Source organism: Etheostoma cragini, chromosome 21 (assembly GCF_013103735.1).
Source record: "Etheostoma cragini isolate CJK2018 chromosome 21, CSU_Ecrag_1.0, whole genome shotgun sequence".
In the NCBI taxonomy this organism is placed as follows: domain Eukaryota; kingdom Metazoa; phylum Chordata; class Actinopteri; order Perciformes; family Percidae; genus Etheostoma; species Etheostoma cragini.
This window is the reverse complement of record NC_048427.1, coordinates 1,352,639-1,370,138: the sequence shown is the minus strand read 5'-3', so window position 1 is coordinate 1,370,138 and position 17,500 is coordinate 1,352,639. Positions and strand designations below refer to the sequence as shown.

At 41.7% G+C, this 17,500-nt stretch overlaps 1 protein-coding gene across 5 annotated transcripts in view; it reads left to right on the top strand.

The window, feature by feature from the left end:
- grnb (granulin b) overlaps positions 1 to 14,393 on the top strand; it is a 16,006-nt gene extending 1,613 nt beyond the window's left edge. The window contains exons 3-18 of one of the 5 annotated variants that reach the window (XM_034860619.1): positions 719 to 859; positions 1,861 to 2,007; positions 2,880 to 2,993; positions 3,416 to 3,557; positions 4,158 to 4,267; positions 5,083 to 5,212; positions 5,320 to 5,411; positions 6,852 to 7,002; positions 8,273 to 8,370; positions 9,281 to 9,514; positions 10,588 to 10,824; positions 11,929 to 12,177; positions 12,488 to 12,724; positions 13,449 to 13,706; positions 13,984 to 14,142; positions 14,255 to 14,393. In XM_034860619.1, coding sequence (XP_034716510.1) covers positions 719 to 859; positions 1,861 to 2,007; positions 2,880 to 2,993; positions 3,416 to 3,557; positions 4,158 to 4,267; positions 5,083 to 5,212; positions 5,320 to 5,411; positions 6,852 to 7,002; positions 8,273 to 8,370; positions 9,281 to 9,514; positions 10,588 to 10,824; positions 11,929 to 12,177; positions 12,488 to 12,724; positions 13,449 to 13,706; positions 13,984 to 14,130 — 2,487 coding nt within the window. In that variant the 3' untranslated portion in view covers positions 14,131 to 14,142; positions 14,255 to 14,393. The other 4 variants (XM_034860620.1, XM_034860622.1, XM_034860621.1 and 1 more) reach the window with 4 other exon arrangements.
- The last annotated feature ends 3,107 nt before the right edge of the window (positions 14,394 to 17,500 follow it).

Below are 17,500 nucleotides of genomic sequence, written 5' to 3'. Positions count from 1 at the left end.
GTATGTTGACATAAGTTCCGGCTCTTTGTACAGGGTCAGACCCCGTTGCATCAGAGTCAGATTCAGAAATACTTTTATTGATCCTCGAAGGGAATCTCTGTGTTGCAGTTGCACAAATAGTAGAAATATCAGAGTAGAGATATACATAAAGAAATATAAGGAGTGTGGATATGTACGGTATTTACATAGTTAAAGGAATGTTATTATACATTATTTACATAATTAACATAATTAAGGAATTGCAATGGTGAAAAGTAATAATAATAATAATACTAGTAGCAGTTGAGTATTGCACACATTTCAGGCCGGTGTTATTGCAAAAAACAGATAATACAGATAATATTGTCCAGTTTCAACGTGTGTGTGTGTGTGTGTGTGTGTGTGTGTGTGTGTGTGTGTGTGTGTGTGTGTGTGTGTGTGTGTGTGTGTGTGTGTGTGTGTGTGTGTGTGTGTGTGGGGGTGTGTGTGTGGGGGTGGGGGTGTGTGTGTGGGGGTGTGTGTGTGGGGGTTGGTGGGTGGCGTCCGCTACCCTCAGCCTGCTGTCCCAGCATGCAACTGCAAAGAGGATAGCACTGGCCAGTATCTGGCATCATGCTTCATTGCTGACAGCCCTCTCCTCTTCTCTTCTCCCCCCCTTTCCTCTCCTCTCCTCTCCTCTCTTCTCCCCCCCTTTCCTCTCCTCTCCTCTCCTCTCCTCTCCTCAGCTGCTTGTGTCCAGATGTTGCAGATGGGGATCTTCTGTCTGGCTCTGCTGGGCCTGAGCTCAGCGCTGGTCTGTCCGGATGGAGGCATGTGTGAAGACAAAAACACCTGCTGCAAGAACACTGTGGGAGAATATGGATGCTGTCCGCTACCTCACGTGAGTTACCATTTGGGCTCTAAAATATATGTGCTTTTATTTATTTTTGTTATCGTCATCGCAATTTCAACTGGCGCAAAGGCTGTGACATATCACAAACGACACTCAGAGATTTTTGTAAGTTATTTGAAAGAACATATCGGCGGAAAACTGCACTTTAAAATGTAGCTGTCATTCTTTTTTTCAAGTCGTGCCTTTTAGGTACAATTATTTGTTCAGTCAAATAGTTTGTTTTGCATTTTAGCAGAATATTGAAAGAAAGGCAAACTGAGTACACTTTAATATATGTTTATTTATTGCAAGTAGTGTCATAATCGTGATATTCAACAGCGTTGTTGCATATTTTCCTCATATGGTGCAGACCTAGTCATCATTCAGTTAGGTGTCTGACTCAGGAGTGACTTATTTAAAATAAAGTCTAAGCAAACTTTATTATCCTGCAAGAGGAAATGCACGTGGTCTTACACGCCTCCTCAAAAGAAAAACACTTTCTAAAAAGAATTGTCTTCCCTCTCTCTCAATCTCTCTCTCTCTCTCTCTCTCTCTCTCTCTCTCTCTTTCCCCCCTCCCCTTTCTCACCTAGCTGTCCTGTCAAAAATGAAAGGTGGAAAAAAATAACAATGAAATGCTGCTTTTATTGACTTTACATCAAGCTTTTCTTGACTCAATGACTTTTCCGCTTCCTCAAGATGGCAACACACCAAGAATTCACCTTTAATTTAAGAGCAGCTTGACATCAGATGAAGGCAATTTCTTCGCTCCTTTTTCTTCTGAATTGTATATTTGAGCAGATGAAATTCCAAACTATCACTTCTCAAAATATGGAGACCTGAATGACCTGAGGATTCTTCCAGACTAGATTAAGGGTGTTTCAAGGGGTGTCTTAAATCAATTGTTTTCACAGTGAACTCTGCTGAGTTCATCCTACACATCGTTGTCTGCTGTTCTGTGTTCGTGTTGTTTGAGTAAGCCCTTTGTTGTCTCTCACCATCTCTCTGCAGGCTGAGTGTTGTTCAGACCATCTCCACTGCTGCTTTGAGGGGACGGTTTGTGATCTCGTCCACTCCAAATGTGTTAATAAGACAGTGTCCCTGCCCTGGATGAGACGCGTTCCCACCAAACAGGCTCTGCTCGGCCCTCAGGTAACGGTAAGGGCTTCGTTAAAGTCAAAAGGCATGTTATTGTCGCTATTGGCCAGAATCCTTGCATCTCATTTTAATTTTCTTTTCATAAATCAATGTTATTGTTCACCCTTTACTTTTGTATTTAAACAGCGACGATTTTAATCTGATTTTGAGGGAGGTAAATAGCTCAATATAATGTTCTTGATGAGCTTTTTTATTTCCTGAAAAGCAACGGTTTGAAAAGCATACAGGGTTTATACCCAAAAGTGATGTTATTCTTTTGTTTCCTGTCTCTTCTGTGCTCATTAGACTTTTCATTTTTTAGGATGTTTGAGCTGTTTGTTGACCGTTTACACTAGAATTTAGTTCTGGCAGCCATTGATTGTTTTCTGGACTTTATCCTTTAGACACACATATGTTAGTATTTAAAGAATGTAGGTCAAACAACACATTAAAACACATACACTCCTGTATCTGCTGCACTTTGTACAGTCTTATCTCCCTTTACTGCTATCTAATACACGAAAAGCACGCAGAATAAGCTCTTTTTTATTAAAGTGTACAGTATTTTAACCTTAAAGATTAAAGTACAAATAACACAAAGACATAAATAACACTTGGGCGTGGAAGTTAAAAACTTCAGAGGTAACTGAATTGGCATTAAGATGCCCCAGAAAACCAGAATCAAGAAAATCCAGTCAATTTTTTTTAATTTTGAAACTAAACACCTGAATAATGCCATGACTTGAATTTGTTTACAGTTTTTTTATTAGCAGGAAAGCAAGCTAAAAAGATTTTTTCTGCAAGTAACTACATTCCCTGTCCTGCCATTGACATGTTGTTGTTTGTCTTTTTGTTTATTGGTATGTGTCGGCTGTGATGTGCGACGTCTTCAGCTCGGGGAGAGAGTGAAAGCAGTAATTTGTCCAGACGAGGAGTCTGAATGTCCCGATGACACCACTTGCTGCCAGCTTCTTGATGGCTCCTGGGGCTGCTGTCCATTACCTAAGGTGATGTGCATGAGCTCACCCTTGCATACTAAAACACAAGCCCTTCACACCAAGAACAAGATTACATGGTCTACTGGGGCGTGTTTAAGGCTGCCAGCTGCTCTGGTGGAGAAGAGATGGTTTTATCATCTAAGACTAGGGGTGGAATGTGTGTAGTGTGTGTAAAGCGCTCAAAGTGCAGGGCAGAGTCTAAACAAGCTTATTTTGAAGAGAGTATTTTATACGCTATTTATTGGCAAACTAAGTCTTACATACATTTGATAACTGGTAATTCAGTTTCCACATGTAGTGTTTGCTTGTTATATACATAAGAATGCTCTGCCACTGACAGCATGCAACATGAGGACCTGTTAATTTCCCTTATCTGCAGGAAACTGATGAGTATTCCTGACTGTCTGAAATGATTTCCTTCTCTTCTGCAGGCGGTGTGTTGTGAGGATAAACTCCACTGTTGCCCCGGGGGAACAAAGTGTGATCTTGCTCACTCAAAGTGTGTGTCTGCCTCGATGGAGTCCTTCCCCATGCTGCAGAAACTGCCTGCCCGGAGGATAGAGAATAATCCAGGTGGGGAATTTATCACGTAGATCTCATGTGATAAATGTATATTTTCAAATGCTTGCTCTAGGGGGTGGGATTGTTGGGTCTCTGTAAATTCTGGTTTGGTCTAGACCTCCTCTTTTTAAAATGTCCTGAGATGAAGTCTGTTGTGATTTGACCTAACAAATAAAATTGAATAAAATTAAATGGCAAACTCTAAAATCTTTCTAAAATGCTTATGATACTATACTGATAACTAAAGACATTGTTCTTTTTTAATTGTTTCTGTTCATGCTGATGATACTTTACTAATAACCAATGACTAGTAATGTTTATTTCTACATGTTTCTGTGTATGCTGATGATGCTGTAGTAATAATTAATGGCTGTTTATTTCTACATGTTTCTGTGTATGCTGATGATGCTGTACTAATAATTAATGACTGTTTATTTCTTCATGTTTCTGTGTATGCTGATGATGCTGTACTAATAATTATTGACTGGTTATTTCTACATGTTTCTGTGTATGCTGATGATGCTGTACTAATAATTAATGACTGTTTATTTCTACATGTTTCTGTGTATGCTGATGATGCTGTACTAATAATTAATGACCTTGTTTCTGTAGTTTCTACCGTAGGTTCAGTGATATGTCCTGGTGGGAAAAGCAGCTGCCCAGAGAGTTTTACATGTTGCCTTCTAACCAGTGGAGACTACGGCTGCTGCCCTTACACAGAGGTACATTTGACATCTGTTGCACATATATTACACAATTTGTAAATTTATTGATTTGTTGATCCACAGAAAATCAAGCACTAACAGTTTTAATTATCAGTTATTTGTTTAAGTCTTGGTTTTTATTTCTATACAGTTTCAATTTTTAACGGTCATATAATTGTCATTTTATTCTATTTTCTGACATTTTAGCAACTGGGCAATTTGAAGTGCTTTACATTAAAAACAGTAAAAATAAATTAAAAAAACATTTAAAAAAAACGTACAAACAGATAAAACACAAGAATAAAAAGTTAAAATTAAAAACAGATAAAACATATGTAAAAAAGTCAATAAATTGAGAATTATTTAGCTGCCGCTGTAAATACATTGTACTTTTTATTATGTACTGTGTTTTTTTTATTATCCCAAATAATGACCAAGTCGTGTAACTGTAACGCACCGGAGAATACTGAAGAACTACGTGTTGGGAGATACTGCGGAGGTGACTTTATTGTCATGTTTGAGAACTGTTTTTGCGGTTAACTTTGTGTCCATTTCACCATATTAAAATCTTCACAGTGGATCGTTGCACACGGTGGTTTTCATTTCACAGCTGCACAGTGATGCACCTCGTTGTATTCCAACTCTGATATTCAATGCAGAAATAGAAACGTGTACGTTGTTGTGGTTTGAGGGCTTGATTGGAATAAATAAAGGTTTATGGTAAGAGACTCGTGAACATCAATTAAGGCTGTTGAACACAAATTTGTGGGCTTAAGGCTTAAAACAGCAAACATCATTTTTATTTATTTATTTCACATTTGAATCTTGTGCAGGCCATGTGCTGCAGCGATCATATCCACTGTTGCCCTAGCGACACCATATGTGACATGGAGCATGGGATCTGCAAGTCTGGTGACACGAGCCTGCCGCTGCTGAAGAAGATCGCTGCCGTACCCAATGACGGTCAGCACCTATTACTGAAAAGGCACTGGATGGGTCTTTTAATTGCTAATTTAGGATTAAACGGTGTGTAATAAATAATCATTTGTTCTGGCTTCTCTTTTTGTCAGTCGAGTGTCCAGACAAGATATCTGCATGTCCTGACGAGACAACGTGCTGCCAGATGACCAACGGCACATATGGCTGCTGTCCCATGCCCAATGTGAGTAACCTGAACTTACCTGGATACGCATTTCTGCCCCAAAAAAAACAAACGTCTAGTTGACACAAGTGTTTGTTGTGTAGTTGTTGTCAGAAAAATACAGCTTGTATCACTAAGCAGAAGACTTAGGTGCACATATGTGGCGGAGGGTTTAGGGGTCCTACCTCAAGAATATGTTACAATTTTTCAATATAAAACTTATGCAAGATAACAGACCAGATAATGAATAATTAAATAATGAACACTCAAAAGCTTGAAGATAAAACTTGGGGGGGCCAAGGTGGAGGCTAGGGGTGTAGCCTTGACCAACTGCCCCTTTGCTCGTTTGAAAGCCGTGATGTCTCTCTTTAATGGGTGGGCCAAAGTCTCTGGGCGGACAAAACAGAGAAAGGAGACATCCTTGCTCCTTATGACCTCATCAGGGGCAAGATTCCAGATCGGCCCATCTAAGCTTTTATTTTCTCAAAGGCAGAGCAGGATACCCAGGGCTCAGTTTACACCTATCACCATTTCTAGCCACTGGGGGGCCATAGACAGGCTGGGGAACTTATATTAATGTTAAAAAACCTCATAAAGTGAAATGTTCATGCCATGGGACCTTTAAGCGTCGTTTGTACTTATGCGTAAAATCTACAACGTGGCTATGTACGTAGGTATGTGGAGACACAGGACCCTACACTGTAGGCTGACGTGCATCTCTCAAAAAACGTAACAACACGTCACAGTGATGCACGGCGTGTATTGGTAGAGTAGCATTTCCCCCCCGACTCATTTCCTGGTCCTCCTTCTCCATAAACAACATGAAATCAAGCTGGGGTTAACTTTTCCTGCCGTGGTCCGAGAGCACAGGGGAGACACTATGACTCTAGAGTCATTACTCTCTCCGAAGCTAATCAGTGTCACTCTCTCACTCGCTCTACCACACACACACACACACGCACATACACGCCTGCTCAACACACACACTAGCACACAAGTATAAACTTCAGGCCGCTCTGCATGGAGCCTCCAAAGAACCATAAATCACGCTTTAGATGGTGCCCAAAACGGATAAAGCGCTGTGCCTACACCTTTATAATCTTAGGGAAAACCCTGGCACCAGTCTCATCATGCTGAAAGGAGGAAAAAGTTTCACATGGAAAATCAAAACCATCTGACTTTCAACTCCATCCAGAATTAAAACCATATTATTTTGAGCTCAACATTTCTCAAACAGTTTTAAAGATAAACTCTACACTTCACTCAGTTCTGTGCCTGAAACTATTAATGTGATTTGTAAGAAGCAGATTAAGGAGAGTCAGCTCATTTTATATCATGTGTGAAACTATTTATTTCTTCTGCCAACAACTTTCCCTATTAACTCAACACTTAAGCCAATAAACATCCCTAAAGTTCAGAGGAGTGGTCCCTGATTTAGATGCTTTCCCTTGTTTCTTCCAGGCGGTCTGCTGTTCAGATCACGCCCACTGTTGTCCTGAAGGAACAGAGTGTGACCTCTCCCACAGCACCTGTGTGTCCGCCCGGGGAGAGAGCACCATGATCTCGAAGATCCCCGCTGCTGCCACGGAGCTGGTGGCCGCTGGGAGCAAAGGTCAGAGTGGGACGGTGGTCGTCACCAGGGGCGACCCATCTTAAAGCAGAACTTGTGGTTTGACTGTCAAAGACCGTCTCGTGGTCCTATTTGGCTTTGACTAGTTTTCTCCAGCAGCTTTTATCTGATGTAGTGTAGATACTGAACATTATCGCTTCATGGAGCAGATTTACACTGAGATTATGGGCCGTGTGTGTGTGTGTGTGTATGTGTGTCTGTGGGTCACTTTGTAACTCTGTTCATTGTCATTTTGATCTCTCGAGAAAATGATTAAACCCTTCCACCGAAAACCCAAACCTTTAATTCAGTTTGCAGCCTGTCTTTATTTTGTTTCAACAAGGTCTCTTCTGGCACTCAAATTCCTCCCTCGCTGTACAGAAACTTCCACAACAGTGGAAGTGTGTTTGAGCATGGGCCCATTTTACTGATAGGCTGTTAAAATAACAATGAAAGGCTGCTTTATTTACTTTAGACCAGGTTTTAGTTGGTCAATGGCGCTCCGCTGTCACAAGATAACAATAAACCAAGAATGCACCTGAACGCACCACCCTGTAAGACCAGCACGCCCATGGCCGCAGGTGCGTTTGCTATTTAAACAACGTGGGCGATGAACGGGAACTTGACAACTGCGTCGGTCTTACACTAGCAAAGACACTTGCATCAGGCTTTGCGCTGCACGGGGGGGTAAAGATAGGACCCTTCCAATTATAGACCATAAAGCATGATGACTTAAATGCTCCTGCGTGTTTTTATTTTAAACAGTTGCTGTAGATACTTTATTTTAATAACTTTTTGTGTGATATACAGTATAGTTTAGGGTTTGCGTGCTGTGGTGCTGTTTATGTAATCTCTAATAAAAGGAATAACTAATGTAGCACTTTTTAAAAGCAATTTTCAAAGGGCTTTACCAAACACATAAAACCTACAGATGTAAAAAAAGTGCAATAAAATCTAAATAATTCAGATTTAAATAAAGAGCGATTTAATAGAAAGACAAAATGCCTTAAAAAGCACAAAATGAAACAATTAAAGACTAAAATGATGCTGTTGTTGTTATAAGTGAGATTTTAAATGAACATAAAGACCAGTTTACAATGATTATTTTTAAAAAGCCTTTATTGCATTGTGGGTATTGTAGGCACCTTGCTTTCACAAAGAGGAAGAATGTGTGGAATAAATAGACCTTTCCATCAATGTCACAGTAATGCAGTGCTACTCTTCTCAGTAAAGTTTGCTCACGTGTGCGCTGATAATAATGTTTATCTTTTAGTCGGAGCTGTTCCCTGCAACGCCTTTGTGGCCTGCGCTGACGGAAACACCTGCTGTAAATCATCAGACGGACAATGGGCCTGTTGTCCACTGCCTAAGGTACATACTGGTGTGTTTGTGTGTGTGTGTGTGTGTGTGTGTGTGTCTGTGTCTGTGTGTCACACTGACTCTGACTTTAACTTCATCTACACCGTCTGTTTTGGTTTTAAAAAAACAATGTTTTTTTGCTACTTTTCTGCCTGGTGTCCGCACTTTTCTGCTGTTTTCTGAGCCCGAAAAACAAAGTCATTTGATAACACACACACACACCCTCATCCACACAGTTGCTAGTAGCCAAGGAGGACACGGGTGATTTTAAAAAACAGCTCTTCAGAAGAGGTAATTATCTAAACTCGAGCCTCTTCGCACAAAAGTCACCGGATATTACAATCTTCTGAACATAGTCATACTGAGAAATACAGAGTTGTGTGGAGCTGATAGTCGTTATTAGCTTTGTAGCAACTCATTTGGCAACGGCTTGAATGGAACGGACATTCATTGATATCAAAAAGTTACACACTACAGCTTTTATTGACGGAGATTAGTTCTGCTATAGACGGAGAGGTTTTGTTTGTCTCAAAACACTGTAAAGGTATAAATGTAGTAGCTTAGATGTAGCCTGTTGTTGGCCTCGGTCCAGTTGCACTCAGTTACTCAGGATCCTCTCAATTCACCGTCAATTCAATATCTATTGTCTGCTTTAAGAGTTGAGTTTTTTCTATCTGTATTTTAAGTCAACAAATCACTTCTCCCCTTATCTCAGCTAAGTAATACTCAAGGAAATTTGTTTTGCTGTAGAAAAAGTCAATATGACTAATGCAAGTCTTGGCACGTATTCCGCTTCATTATCCAGTAATGGAGGTCAGTGTGAAGGAGGAGAAAGAAGGACATTTCTCCTGCACAGACACACACACAGTAGTAGTTAAATATCATGTATGTAATGCAGATTGTTTGTTTCTCCTCCATGCAGGCTGTGTGTTGCAAGGACCACGTTCACTGCTGCCCCCACGGCACCACATGTAACCTTGCAGCCTCCACCTGCGACAATCCCTCAGGCAGCCCCGTGGTGCCCTGGCTCGGCAAAGTGCCCGCCTTCCCCTTACTGACCAACAACAGCAAGTGTGACGAGACCGCGTCGTGCCCTGGGAAATCCACCTGCTGTAAGACGGAGAGCGGAGGCTTGGCCTGCTGTCCTCTGCCGCAGGTAATGTGGGACCTGAGGGATGATTCTGGGAAGAGCAATCTGTAGGCTGCCGTTGGCATTTTATGAAGAGTTTCCATCATGGACAATCGGGAGTGCAACACAGATAGACTCAGAAAAAGCTTTGTTAGGACTGCAACTTACTTTAGTGCCTCAACTTGCATGTAAACGACAATCACAGGCAATAGATAATACTTTATTAGATTAGATAATACTTTATTCATCCTACAGTGGGGAATTTCCTTTGTTACAGTAGCATTCTCAACAATAAGAGCCAAAAACAAATAAACAGACAAGCAAGTAAACACACAAGAAAAACAGGCGAACAGTAGACAATGAGAGAAGGTAGACTGAAGTAAAGTGGCGTCAAATAAAGGTATCGTAAAGTGCGGTTGCCATAGTACAAAAAACAACATTGCAGTATAAGTAAGTGACGTTAAAATTAAATTGAAATGTAATTAAAGTAATAAAGCAAAAGTAGGTAACCATAATATGAGTTATATTCACCTGTGACCATAAATAACAAGTAAGTACTTGTAATGGAAAAATATAAATACAGATAATAAAGACATACAGAGAGTGTGTGGAGTAAATGAAAAAAAGGGAACAGAAACTACAACGATATCAGGTGGTGCAGGTGTAGTAGAGTCTGACCTGCGGGACCTCTCCATCTTACACCGGGGGGGGTATCAGTCTGCTGCTAAAGGAGCTGATCAGGGACCCCACAGTGTCATGTAGGGAGTGGGGGGTGGGGGGTGTTGGATGTCAGCTTGGCTAACATCAATTCTCTCCCCTACTTTCTCTACGGGGTCCAGAGTAACATCATAACATCATGAATAACATCCGAGTAAACGGAAGCCAAAAGTAAATATTCAGGTATTTCACAGGGTTTGGTTTTGTGCTACAAAGCTTAATGAAACAGTACTAATTGTGTGTATATATTCAAATATTTGTTCTTGTATTTCATTTATATTTATATTCTGTGCTATGTGACTGATTTTCCTGCTGTAACACTATAATTTCCCATTTTATTGGGATCGATAACTTTCTATCTATCTATTGTGTGTTCCTGTCAGGCTGTGTGCTGTGACGACCACGTCCACTGCTGCCCTCCCAGCACAGTCTGCAACCTGGAGGCAGAAAGTTGTGACGACCCGGCGGGGTTCTTACCTTCCCTCCGCTGGGTGGAGAAGGTGCCGGCTCTGACCAGGGAGGTGGAGAATGAGAAATGTGACAAGCAGACCATGTGTCCAGGAGGCACCACCTGCTGTAATAAAGGCTTGGGACAGTGGGCCTGCTGCCCCTTACCTCAGGTCAGTGTCTCTTTCTTCAGTTTCAACCCTCCTTCAACCCCAAAACCCACCGGCGGGTTTGAAAAAGCATGTTTTGTTTAAAAGATCACCAAAGGAGAAACACTTACCCCTAAAAAGCTGTAAAAACCAAATTGTTTGTCGCATTCTCAAAATTTCAGCCATCCCTGAACGCATCTTAGTAGAATGCGTCAACATTATGTAAAAAGTTATATAAAGTAAAGCCAAAAAAATGTGTTGGGAAAAAAAAACTCAAAAAAATGCAGAAATTCATGCATTTGCATGATGAAGCAGCTGTAAAAAGCATAATATTGTTTTTTAGGCTTCAAAAATCATTCGGTTTGCAGTTTACTCATAGCCATGTGATGAAAATTCATCCAATCTGCGATTGAAACTGCAGGCCTCAGCACCAAACCATAGCACAGCCTTGTTAAGGGCTTGTTGAGCGAGTGAGCCACTGCAGGTCGCATCACACTGGTGTGTTTCAAAGTACTTGTTCTCGTTCTAGTGTCAGCTGTGATTTAGGCGGGAGTCATTACAGGCTTCCAGGGTGTGAAAGTCCTGTTAGATAACTCACAGCTGGAGCTTTTTCAAACCTTGGATGGGCATGAAACCTTCCTGGTTGATTCATCAGAACAAATGATGAACAACTGAGTTACAAAAAGTCTGGTTCTTTGTTTTAAAAAAATAAATAAAAATCTCTAGGACATAAAAACTAGGGGAGAAGTTAATTAAGACTCATAAGAAGCATTTAGTTAGAAACATCCAATCGCAGAGCTTGGAACTCTATGTGCATTAGGCCTGCGGCTGATGGTTATTATTCTCATGTATCCATCCATCAAACTGAAAACTATGAAACTTTAGTAACATGAAACCATGTTCATTGACATAGTTAAGGAGACAGTGACGTGACTTTCTGAATGATCAGATGAGATTTGGACAAAAGAAGAGCCCGTACGTTTCACTTCTGCTTGACATTCTTTGACTTTGATGTCATTTGTTTGAAGCCATGTCGCATGAAATATCTTCCATCTGTTCTGTGAATCTGACATTTACAGGGATTTCAGGGGATTACATTTAAGAGCTGTTTTGTCTTGGTCCTTCCAGGCCGTGTGCTGTAACGATCGTGACCACTGCTGCCCCGAAGGCTACAAATGTAACGTGGCTGAACAGGCGTGCGACAAACCCGGAGACCTCAGTCGGCCCTGGCTGCAGAAGATCCCGGCCCTGCAGAAAGAGCCCGGTCCAACTCTTCCGGCCAGGAACATGTGTGACGCCCAGACCAGCTGCCCCAAAGATACGACCTGCTGCTTCATGGAGAAGAGCCACAAATGGGGCTGCTGCCCTCTGCCGAATGTACGGGGTTATTAAAACAGCCTTAAACACAGCAAAAGCTAATTACATGTGATTTATAGTGATTCATTGATTAGTTTGTTGGTCAGTGTTTCCCAAAAGCCCAAGATGACATCCTCAAGTGTCTTGTTTTGTCCACAAAGTGTGTTGTTTACATTTAAGAGTCTGGAATAAGAGATGTATTTACTTTGTCTTTTCAGAAGATATAACTCAAAGTGAATAAGTCATTATCCAAATAGTTTGCTATTATTTGTAATAGTTGATGGATGAATCTCTGCAGCTTAAATCCAGAGTGATGTTTGCTTCTCTTCAGGCGGTGTGTTGTAGTGATGGAAACCACTGCTGCCCCGACGGTCACACCTGTGAAGCTCACCGCTCTTCCTGCTCTAAGGGCCCCCATGTCGTCATACCTTGGTTCAGCAAGCTGAGCGCCGTGACCGAGCCGGGCGCCGTCACGGACGTTAAATGTGACGACAAAAGCAGCTGTGCTGCAGGAACCACCTGCTGTAAGCTGCAGACGGGAGAGTGGGGCTGCTGCCCGCTGGTCAAGGTCTGTCCATCACTGACTGCACTTTATTTGGCTGTTAATTTGGTGTAAGATCAGATATTTCAGTGAGTTTGAAAATGCACAGATTAAAATTACGGGGCCAAAAGTTGTTTCTTAGTGCATTTAAAGAGCCATTTGACATAGGAATAAAACACAAGTCAGTGTTGTTTGAGACATTTAAGATGAATGATAACCTTAGTGTTTCTCAACATGCATAAATATGTATTTTTAATGCTCCGCCAGCTCTTTATGCTGATTAATCATCTCCTAATATTCACATATAAAATAGCATTGGATGGAAAGGTGCATTACATACTTTTTTCGTTTCACCATTTCTGGAAAATGATGTTAAAAGTTGGCACTACATTTGGATGGACGCCTGGACTATTCCATTACCGGTTTTGAAAAAAATGAAATTAATCCTACGAATAAAGATTTCCACTAACTAATCCGGGGATTTCAAAGTCACTTTTAAAGGCCTAGTAAGCTCCTGTTCAGACACACAAGTCTCCCAAAGCTAGATCATCACACATTTATGTCTGATGTTGAGAAATATTATGAATTTGAGTCCAATAGACAGACGTTGATTTAAAAAGAGGTTTCCTCATTTGTTTTTTTTTCAGTTCAAATGTAAATTTATCAGAGGGCACAATGACTTCAAACACTATTGTTGACGGTATGAAACGTTCATATCAGATGTTAGACTCTTGTTCTGTGTCCTCTTCAGGCGGTGTGCTGCGCGGACCGCGAGCACTGCTGTCCTCAGGGCTACACCTGCAACATGCAGACCGGAACGTGCGAGAAGAAGAACCACGACGCGCTCCTCCTCAGCCTCCCTCAGAGCAAAGTGGTACGGTCCGAGCCGAGAGACACCGAGGACGACGCCGACGTCCCCTGTGACGCCACGGGGGAGGTCCGCTGCCCCGTGCAGGACACGTGCTGCAGGGTCTCAGCCGCAGAGTGGGCCTGCTGCCCCTCACCCCGGGTACAACACCACCTCACGCACATCAGCACTTTTATAGTGGATTTTGATTTCTAGCCCCGCCGACTAGTAGTTAGGCTTAAAAAAATAAAACATCTGCACTTTCATAGACAGTATTTTAACCAGCAGGAATCTATAACTCCCAAGCATCTCTGTAACAATAACACAGACAGTCTGCCGCTTCCCACTTCATCACACACGCACACACAAACCCACATACACACCCAGTCCCTAGTCTAATCTAATCTTAATCTAACTGATCTTATTTTTCCTCTGACAGGCGGTGTGCTGCTCCGACTCTAAGCACTGCTGTCCTGCAGGGTACTCTTGTGACCTAAAGGCTGGAGGTTGCACCCTGCACCCCCAGCTGACCTGGGACACTTTGATTGGGGACAGAAAGAAAAACTTTGTCCGACATGGACTTTAATCCCACTCAAAGGTGCGGTGATCTTCTTCCGTCTTGTCCATAACATCTATCTACAGCTCATGTTGTCTAAAGCCAATACAGGCTGTGTTTATTCTCCACTTCCTGCTAGTTTTATCATTCACAGAAGTGTATTTACCAACTGTTGGGGGTAGGTGTGGAGCCGACGTGGTGGCAGTGAAGACATCATAATGAACTAGAAGCCATTTAATACCTTAACTTGATGTAAAAAACAAACAAAGGAAGTCTTTTCATGTTTTGCACCAGGCAGAAAACTCCACATGTAGATGATGCAACGTGAGAAGCACTGTGGCCCAATCCCAAAGGGAGCCCTGAGGACTACGGACTCCCAGACTTCATTGATCTCAGGTGCTAAGTGTGTGTTTGTGTGTGAGGCCACGTGGACTCAGATAGGAATAAATGGGATTGGGACAACACTTCACCAGACCACACGTTACCTTGGCGACATTTAACAACAAAGATGTTGTTGAAACTTGCCTGTTTTGGGTATTTCCATTTTAAGTTTGTTGCTTTCCACACGGCCGAGGCTCAGGACACGGCCGGCTGATTTTACATTCTTTCAAACTCTTTTTTTTTTTTTTACAAGCTGGACAACAGGTCCGTTCGGCTCCGTGGTCGCGGGTCGAGCTGTTGTTTACCTTTTGTAATTTCCGAGGTTTCCCCATGGTAACGCTCTGATCTGTGGGTAATACCCTTCTGGTGACGTCTGCATCGATGCAGACTCACAGACAGGGCTCGGTGATTGTGCACTCAAACCCTCACACCCTTTGAAATTTGACGGCGGGACGACCCTAAGCACAAATCCTGGAGTCTGGACTTTGGGATTGGGCCAGAGACTCACTGTGTCTCTATGATATAAAGGATAGCGTTTGTTTTAGTCTATATTTTCTTTTGTTGTCAACATATCCCATGCAAAGACCAAATGTTAGTCCGTCTCTCAGTTAGGCGTGGGCAAGGTTTCATAACCCCTAACATCTTCTGTCGTACCGGTCCCAAGGAATGAGCTGTCTTTTATGAGTGGACATAAGGACAGGAAGTGCAGTTGTGAAATCTGTCTCCCTGCCGGTGTGCAGTGTGTTTTTAAAGAAACATTAACATTTAAAAAATATTACATTTTAAAGCCGTAATTGCAATACCGTGAAACCGTGATATTTTGGCTGAAGGCTATAATAATGTCAGAATAGTATCCCGGCCCATTCTTGATACTTTGAGTCAACGTCGATCCTATTGGTTCCTACAAAGTTGGACAGTCTCTTTGACTGTTGACGCGTTCCATGTTCACATCATAAAAGGGTTCACAAGTCAGTTAATACAGGCAGTGTTTTTATCAAACAGGAGGAAATGGTGCATTTGTTGGGGACTATTTTCAGCGGCGGATGAATCCACATTTGGTGCTCTAGTGAGTATTTGTAGCTGCAGGGCGGCGTGTGTGGGATTGAGTCAAAATAAAATTGTATATGTGTGTGTAATAAAGCTTTGTGGTTTTACACACACACAATGCACACTACAGATAGCAGATCCAATCCATGTTGATTTTGTTCTTTTCATGGGATTCATTGACAATAAGAAACATATTATTAATTCATATTACAGGTTTTATCCTTGAAGCCCGCTTCATTGTTTTTGTTTGATTTCCCTGTTTCATTTCTCTATGGAAAAAGAGAACCATACAGTATTTATACATTTTATATCATGTACTTACAGCCCTATTGTGGGCAACATTTGGTCATCGAAGTTTTTGACTATAAATCTACTCGCTCGCCTGTGGAGGTGATTTTATTTTATCTTTCTTCTGTCTGTGATTTAATGAAAAGGCCCAGAATAAACCGTGATGATGATGATGATAGGTTATAAGTTTGGAGCTTTATATACATTGTTTTAGCCTCAAACCTACCGGTAACTAGAGCACCATAAGACTATAAATAACGTACAAATAGCTTGTGCCTTCTAGGATTTTACTGTAAGAGGAAAATTCATTCCAACGTTGGAAAAAGAACAAACAATGCCTTTTAAATTGTTTTCGGACATTTTGGGCGGTTGAGTGAAGATTTCTGATGACTGCTAAGAAATAAGAGCCAAGCGCGTCTTCTTAATGTCGTGAGGAAACAAATCCAGGGCTCCCTCCATCAGCAGAGGACAAAAAGTGGCTCTCTAATCTGGTTTGGAGATTAACTTGTGTGTCTATGTTTTTATTTTGTGTGTTGGTGTGTTCATTCGTTTCTATTGCAGCAGCTGTAGATGCATGTTGTCATCGAGAGACTTTCCAGACACCGAAAGTTGTAGAAATACTGCTCTTGAATTGTGTAATTGATTGGATGTTTTCACCGACCTGTTTCTAAGCCATTAGGGAAATTGCAATTTTTAATAAAATCCACTTTTATGAATAAAAATTGGATCCAGATTGACAATAAATTACCTTAACATCCAGATCATGTTGTCACGGCTACTTAAAGACACTCGTCATGAATGTGTGTTTTTTTTGTTTGTTTTTCTTGCTGTGGTTTTGGTATTTTTGCCGCTTTTTAAGGAAGATTTCACTCCGAAGAGAGGGGAAAATAAAGTTCTTCAAATAAACATCGGTTTGGTTGATGTGATAATTAAAGTCAGTGAGGTCATTGTTGAAGATCATCAGATGGCAGGATGTCCAAATACTCACACAGGCCCACACACTTCCTTTGGCCTTTTCACTACGTATCCTCTTACACACCCCCCCCCCTCCCCTCCTCCCCCCCCCCCCCCCTCCTCGTCATCAGGAAGTTGTTATGACAACCCGAGAGTAAACACGACACAGCCGAATGGAGACACAACCGTGGGGGGGGGGGGGGGGGGGGGGGGTTGTGTGTCCCACTTTGCTTTCAGCTTAATCTCATCTTCTGCCCTCTGGTGGTCAGAAACAAACATGGCCGCTCTTCTGCTTGAGTTGAAAACAATAAGCAACGCCCGCTGGTTCAGCTCTGAATGAGGTCAGATGCTCCTCTCCCGTGAGTCCCCCATTGTAGAGGACGGAGACTTAAGTAAAGTCTTCTAACACGGGAGGATGTCCATGCAGAGTAGAGAGCTGGCTGTGGTCGCTTTGAATTCATTTGTAGAGTTTAATTAAAATTACTATTTGTTCCTAAATTAGAGGCAAATCCATGTTTATGTACAAAACCCTTCCTGCAGGACATCATTGTTTCTTAAAATGTGTACTCAAAGTTTAAATGTTAATAATAAATTTCAGTATTTATTCGGTTTAAAGGTACATGGTGCACTTTGGGTGCGTTTATATAGACCATAGTGGTCTCTAATACTGTATCTGAAGTCTCTTTATATAGACCTTAGTGGTCCCCTAATACTGTATCTGAAGTCTCTT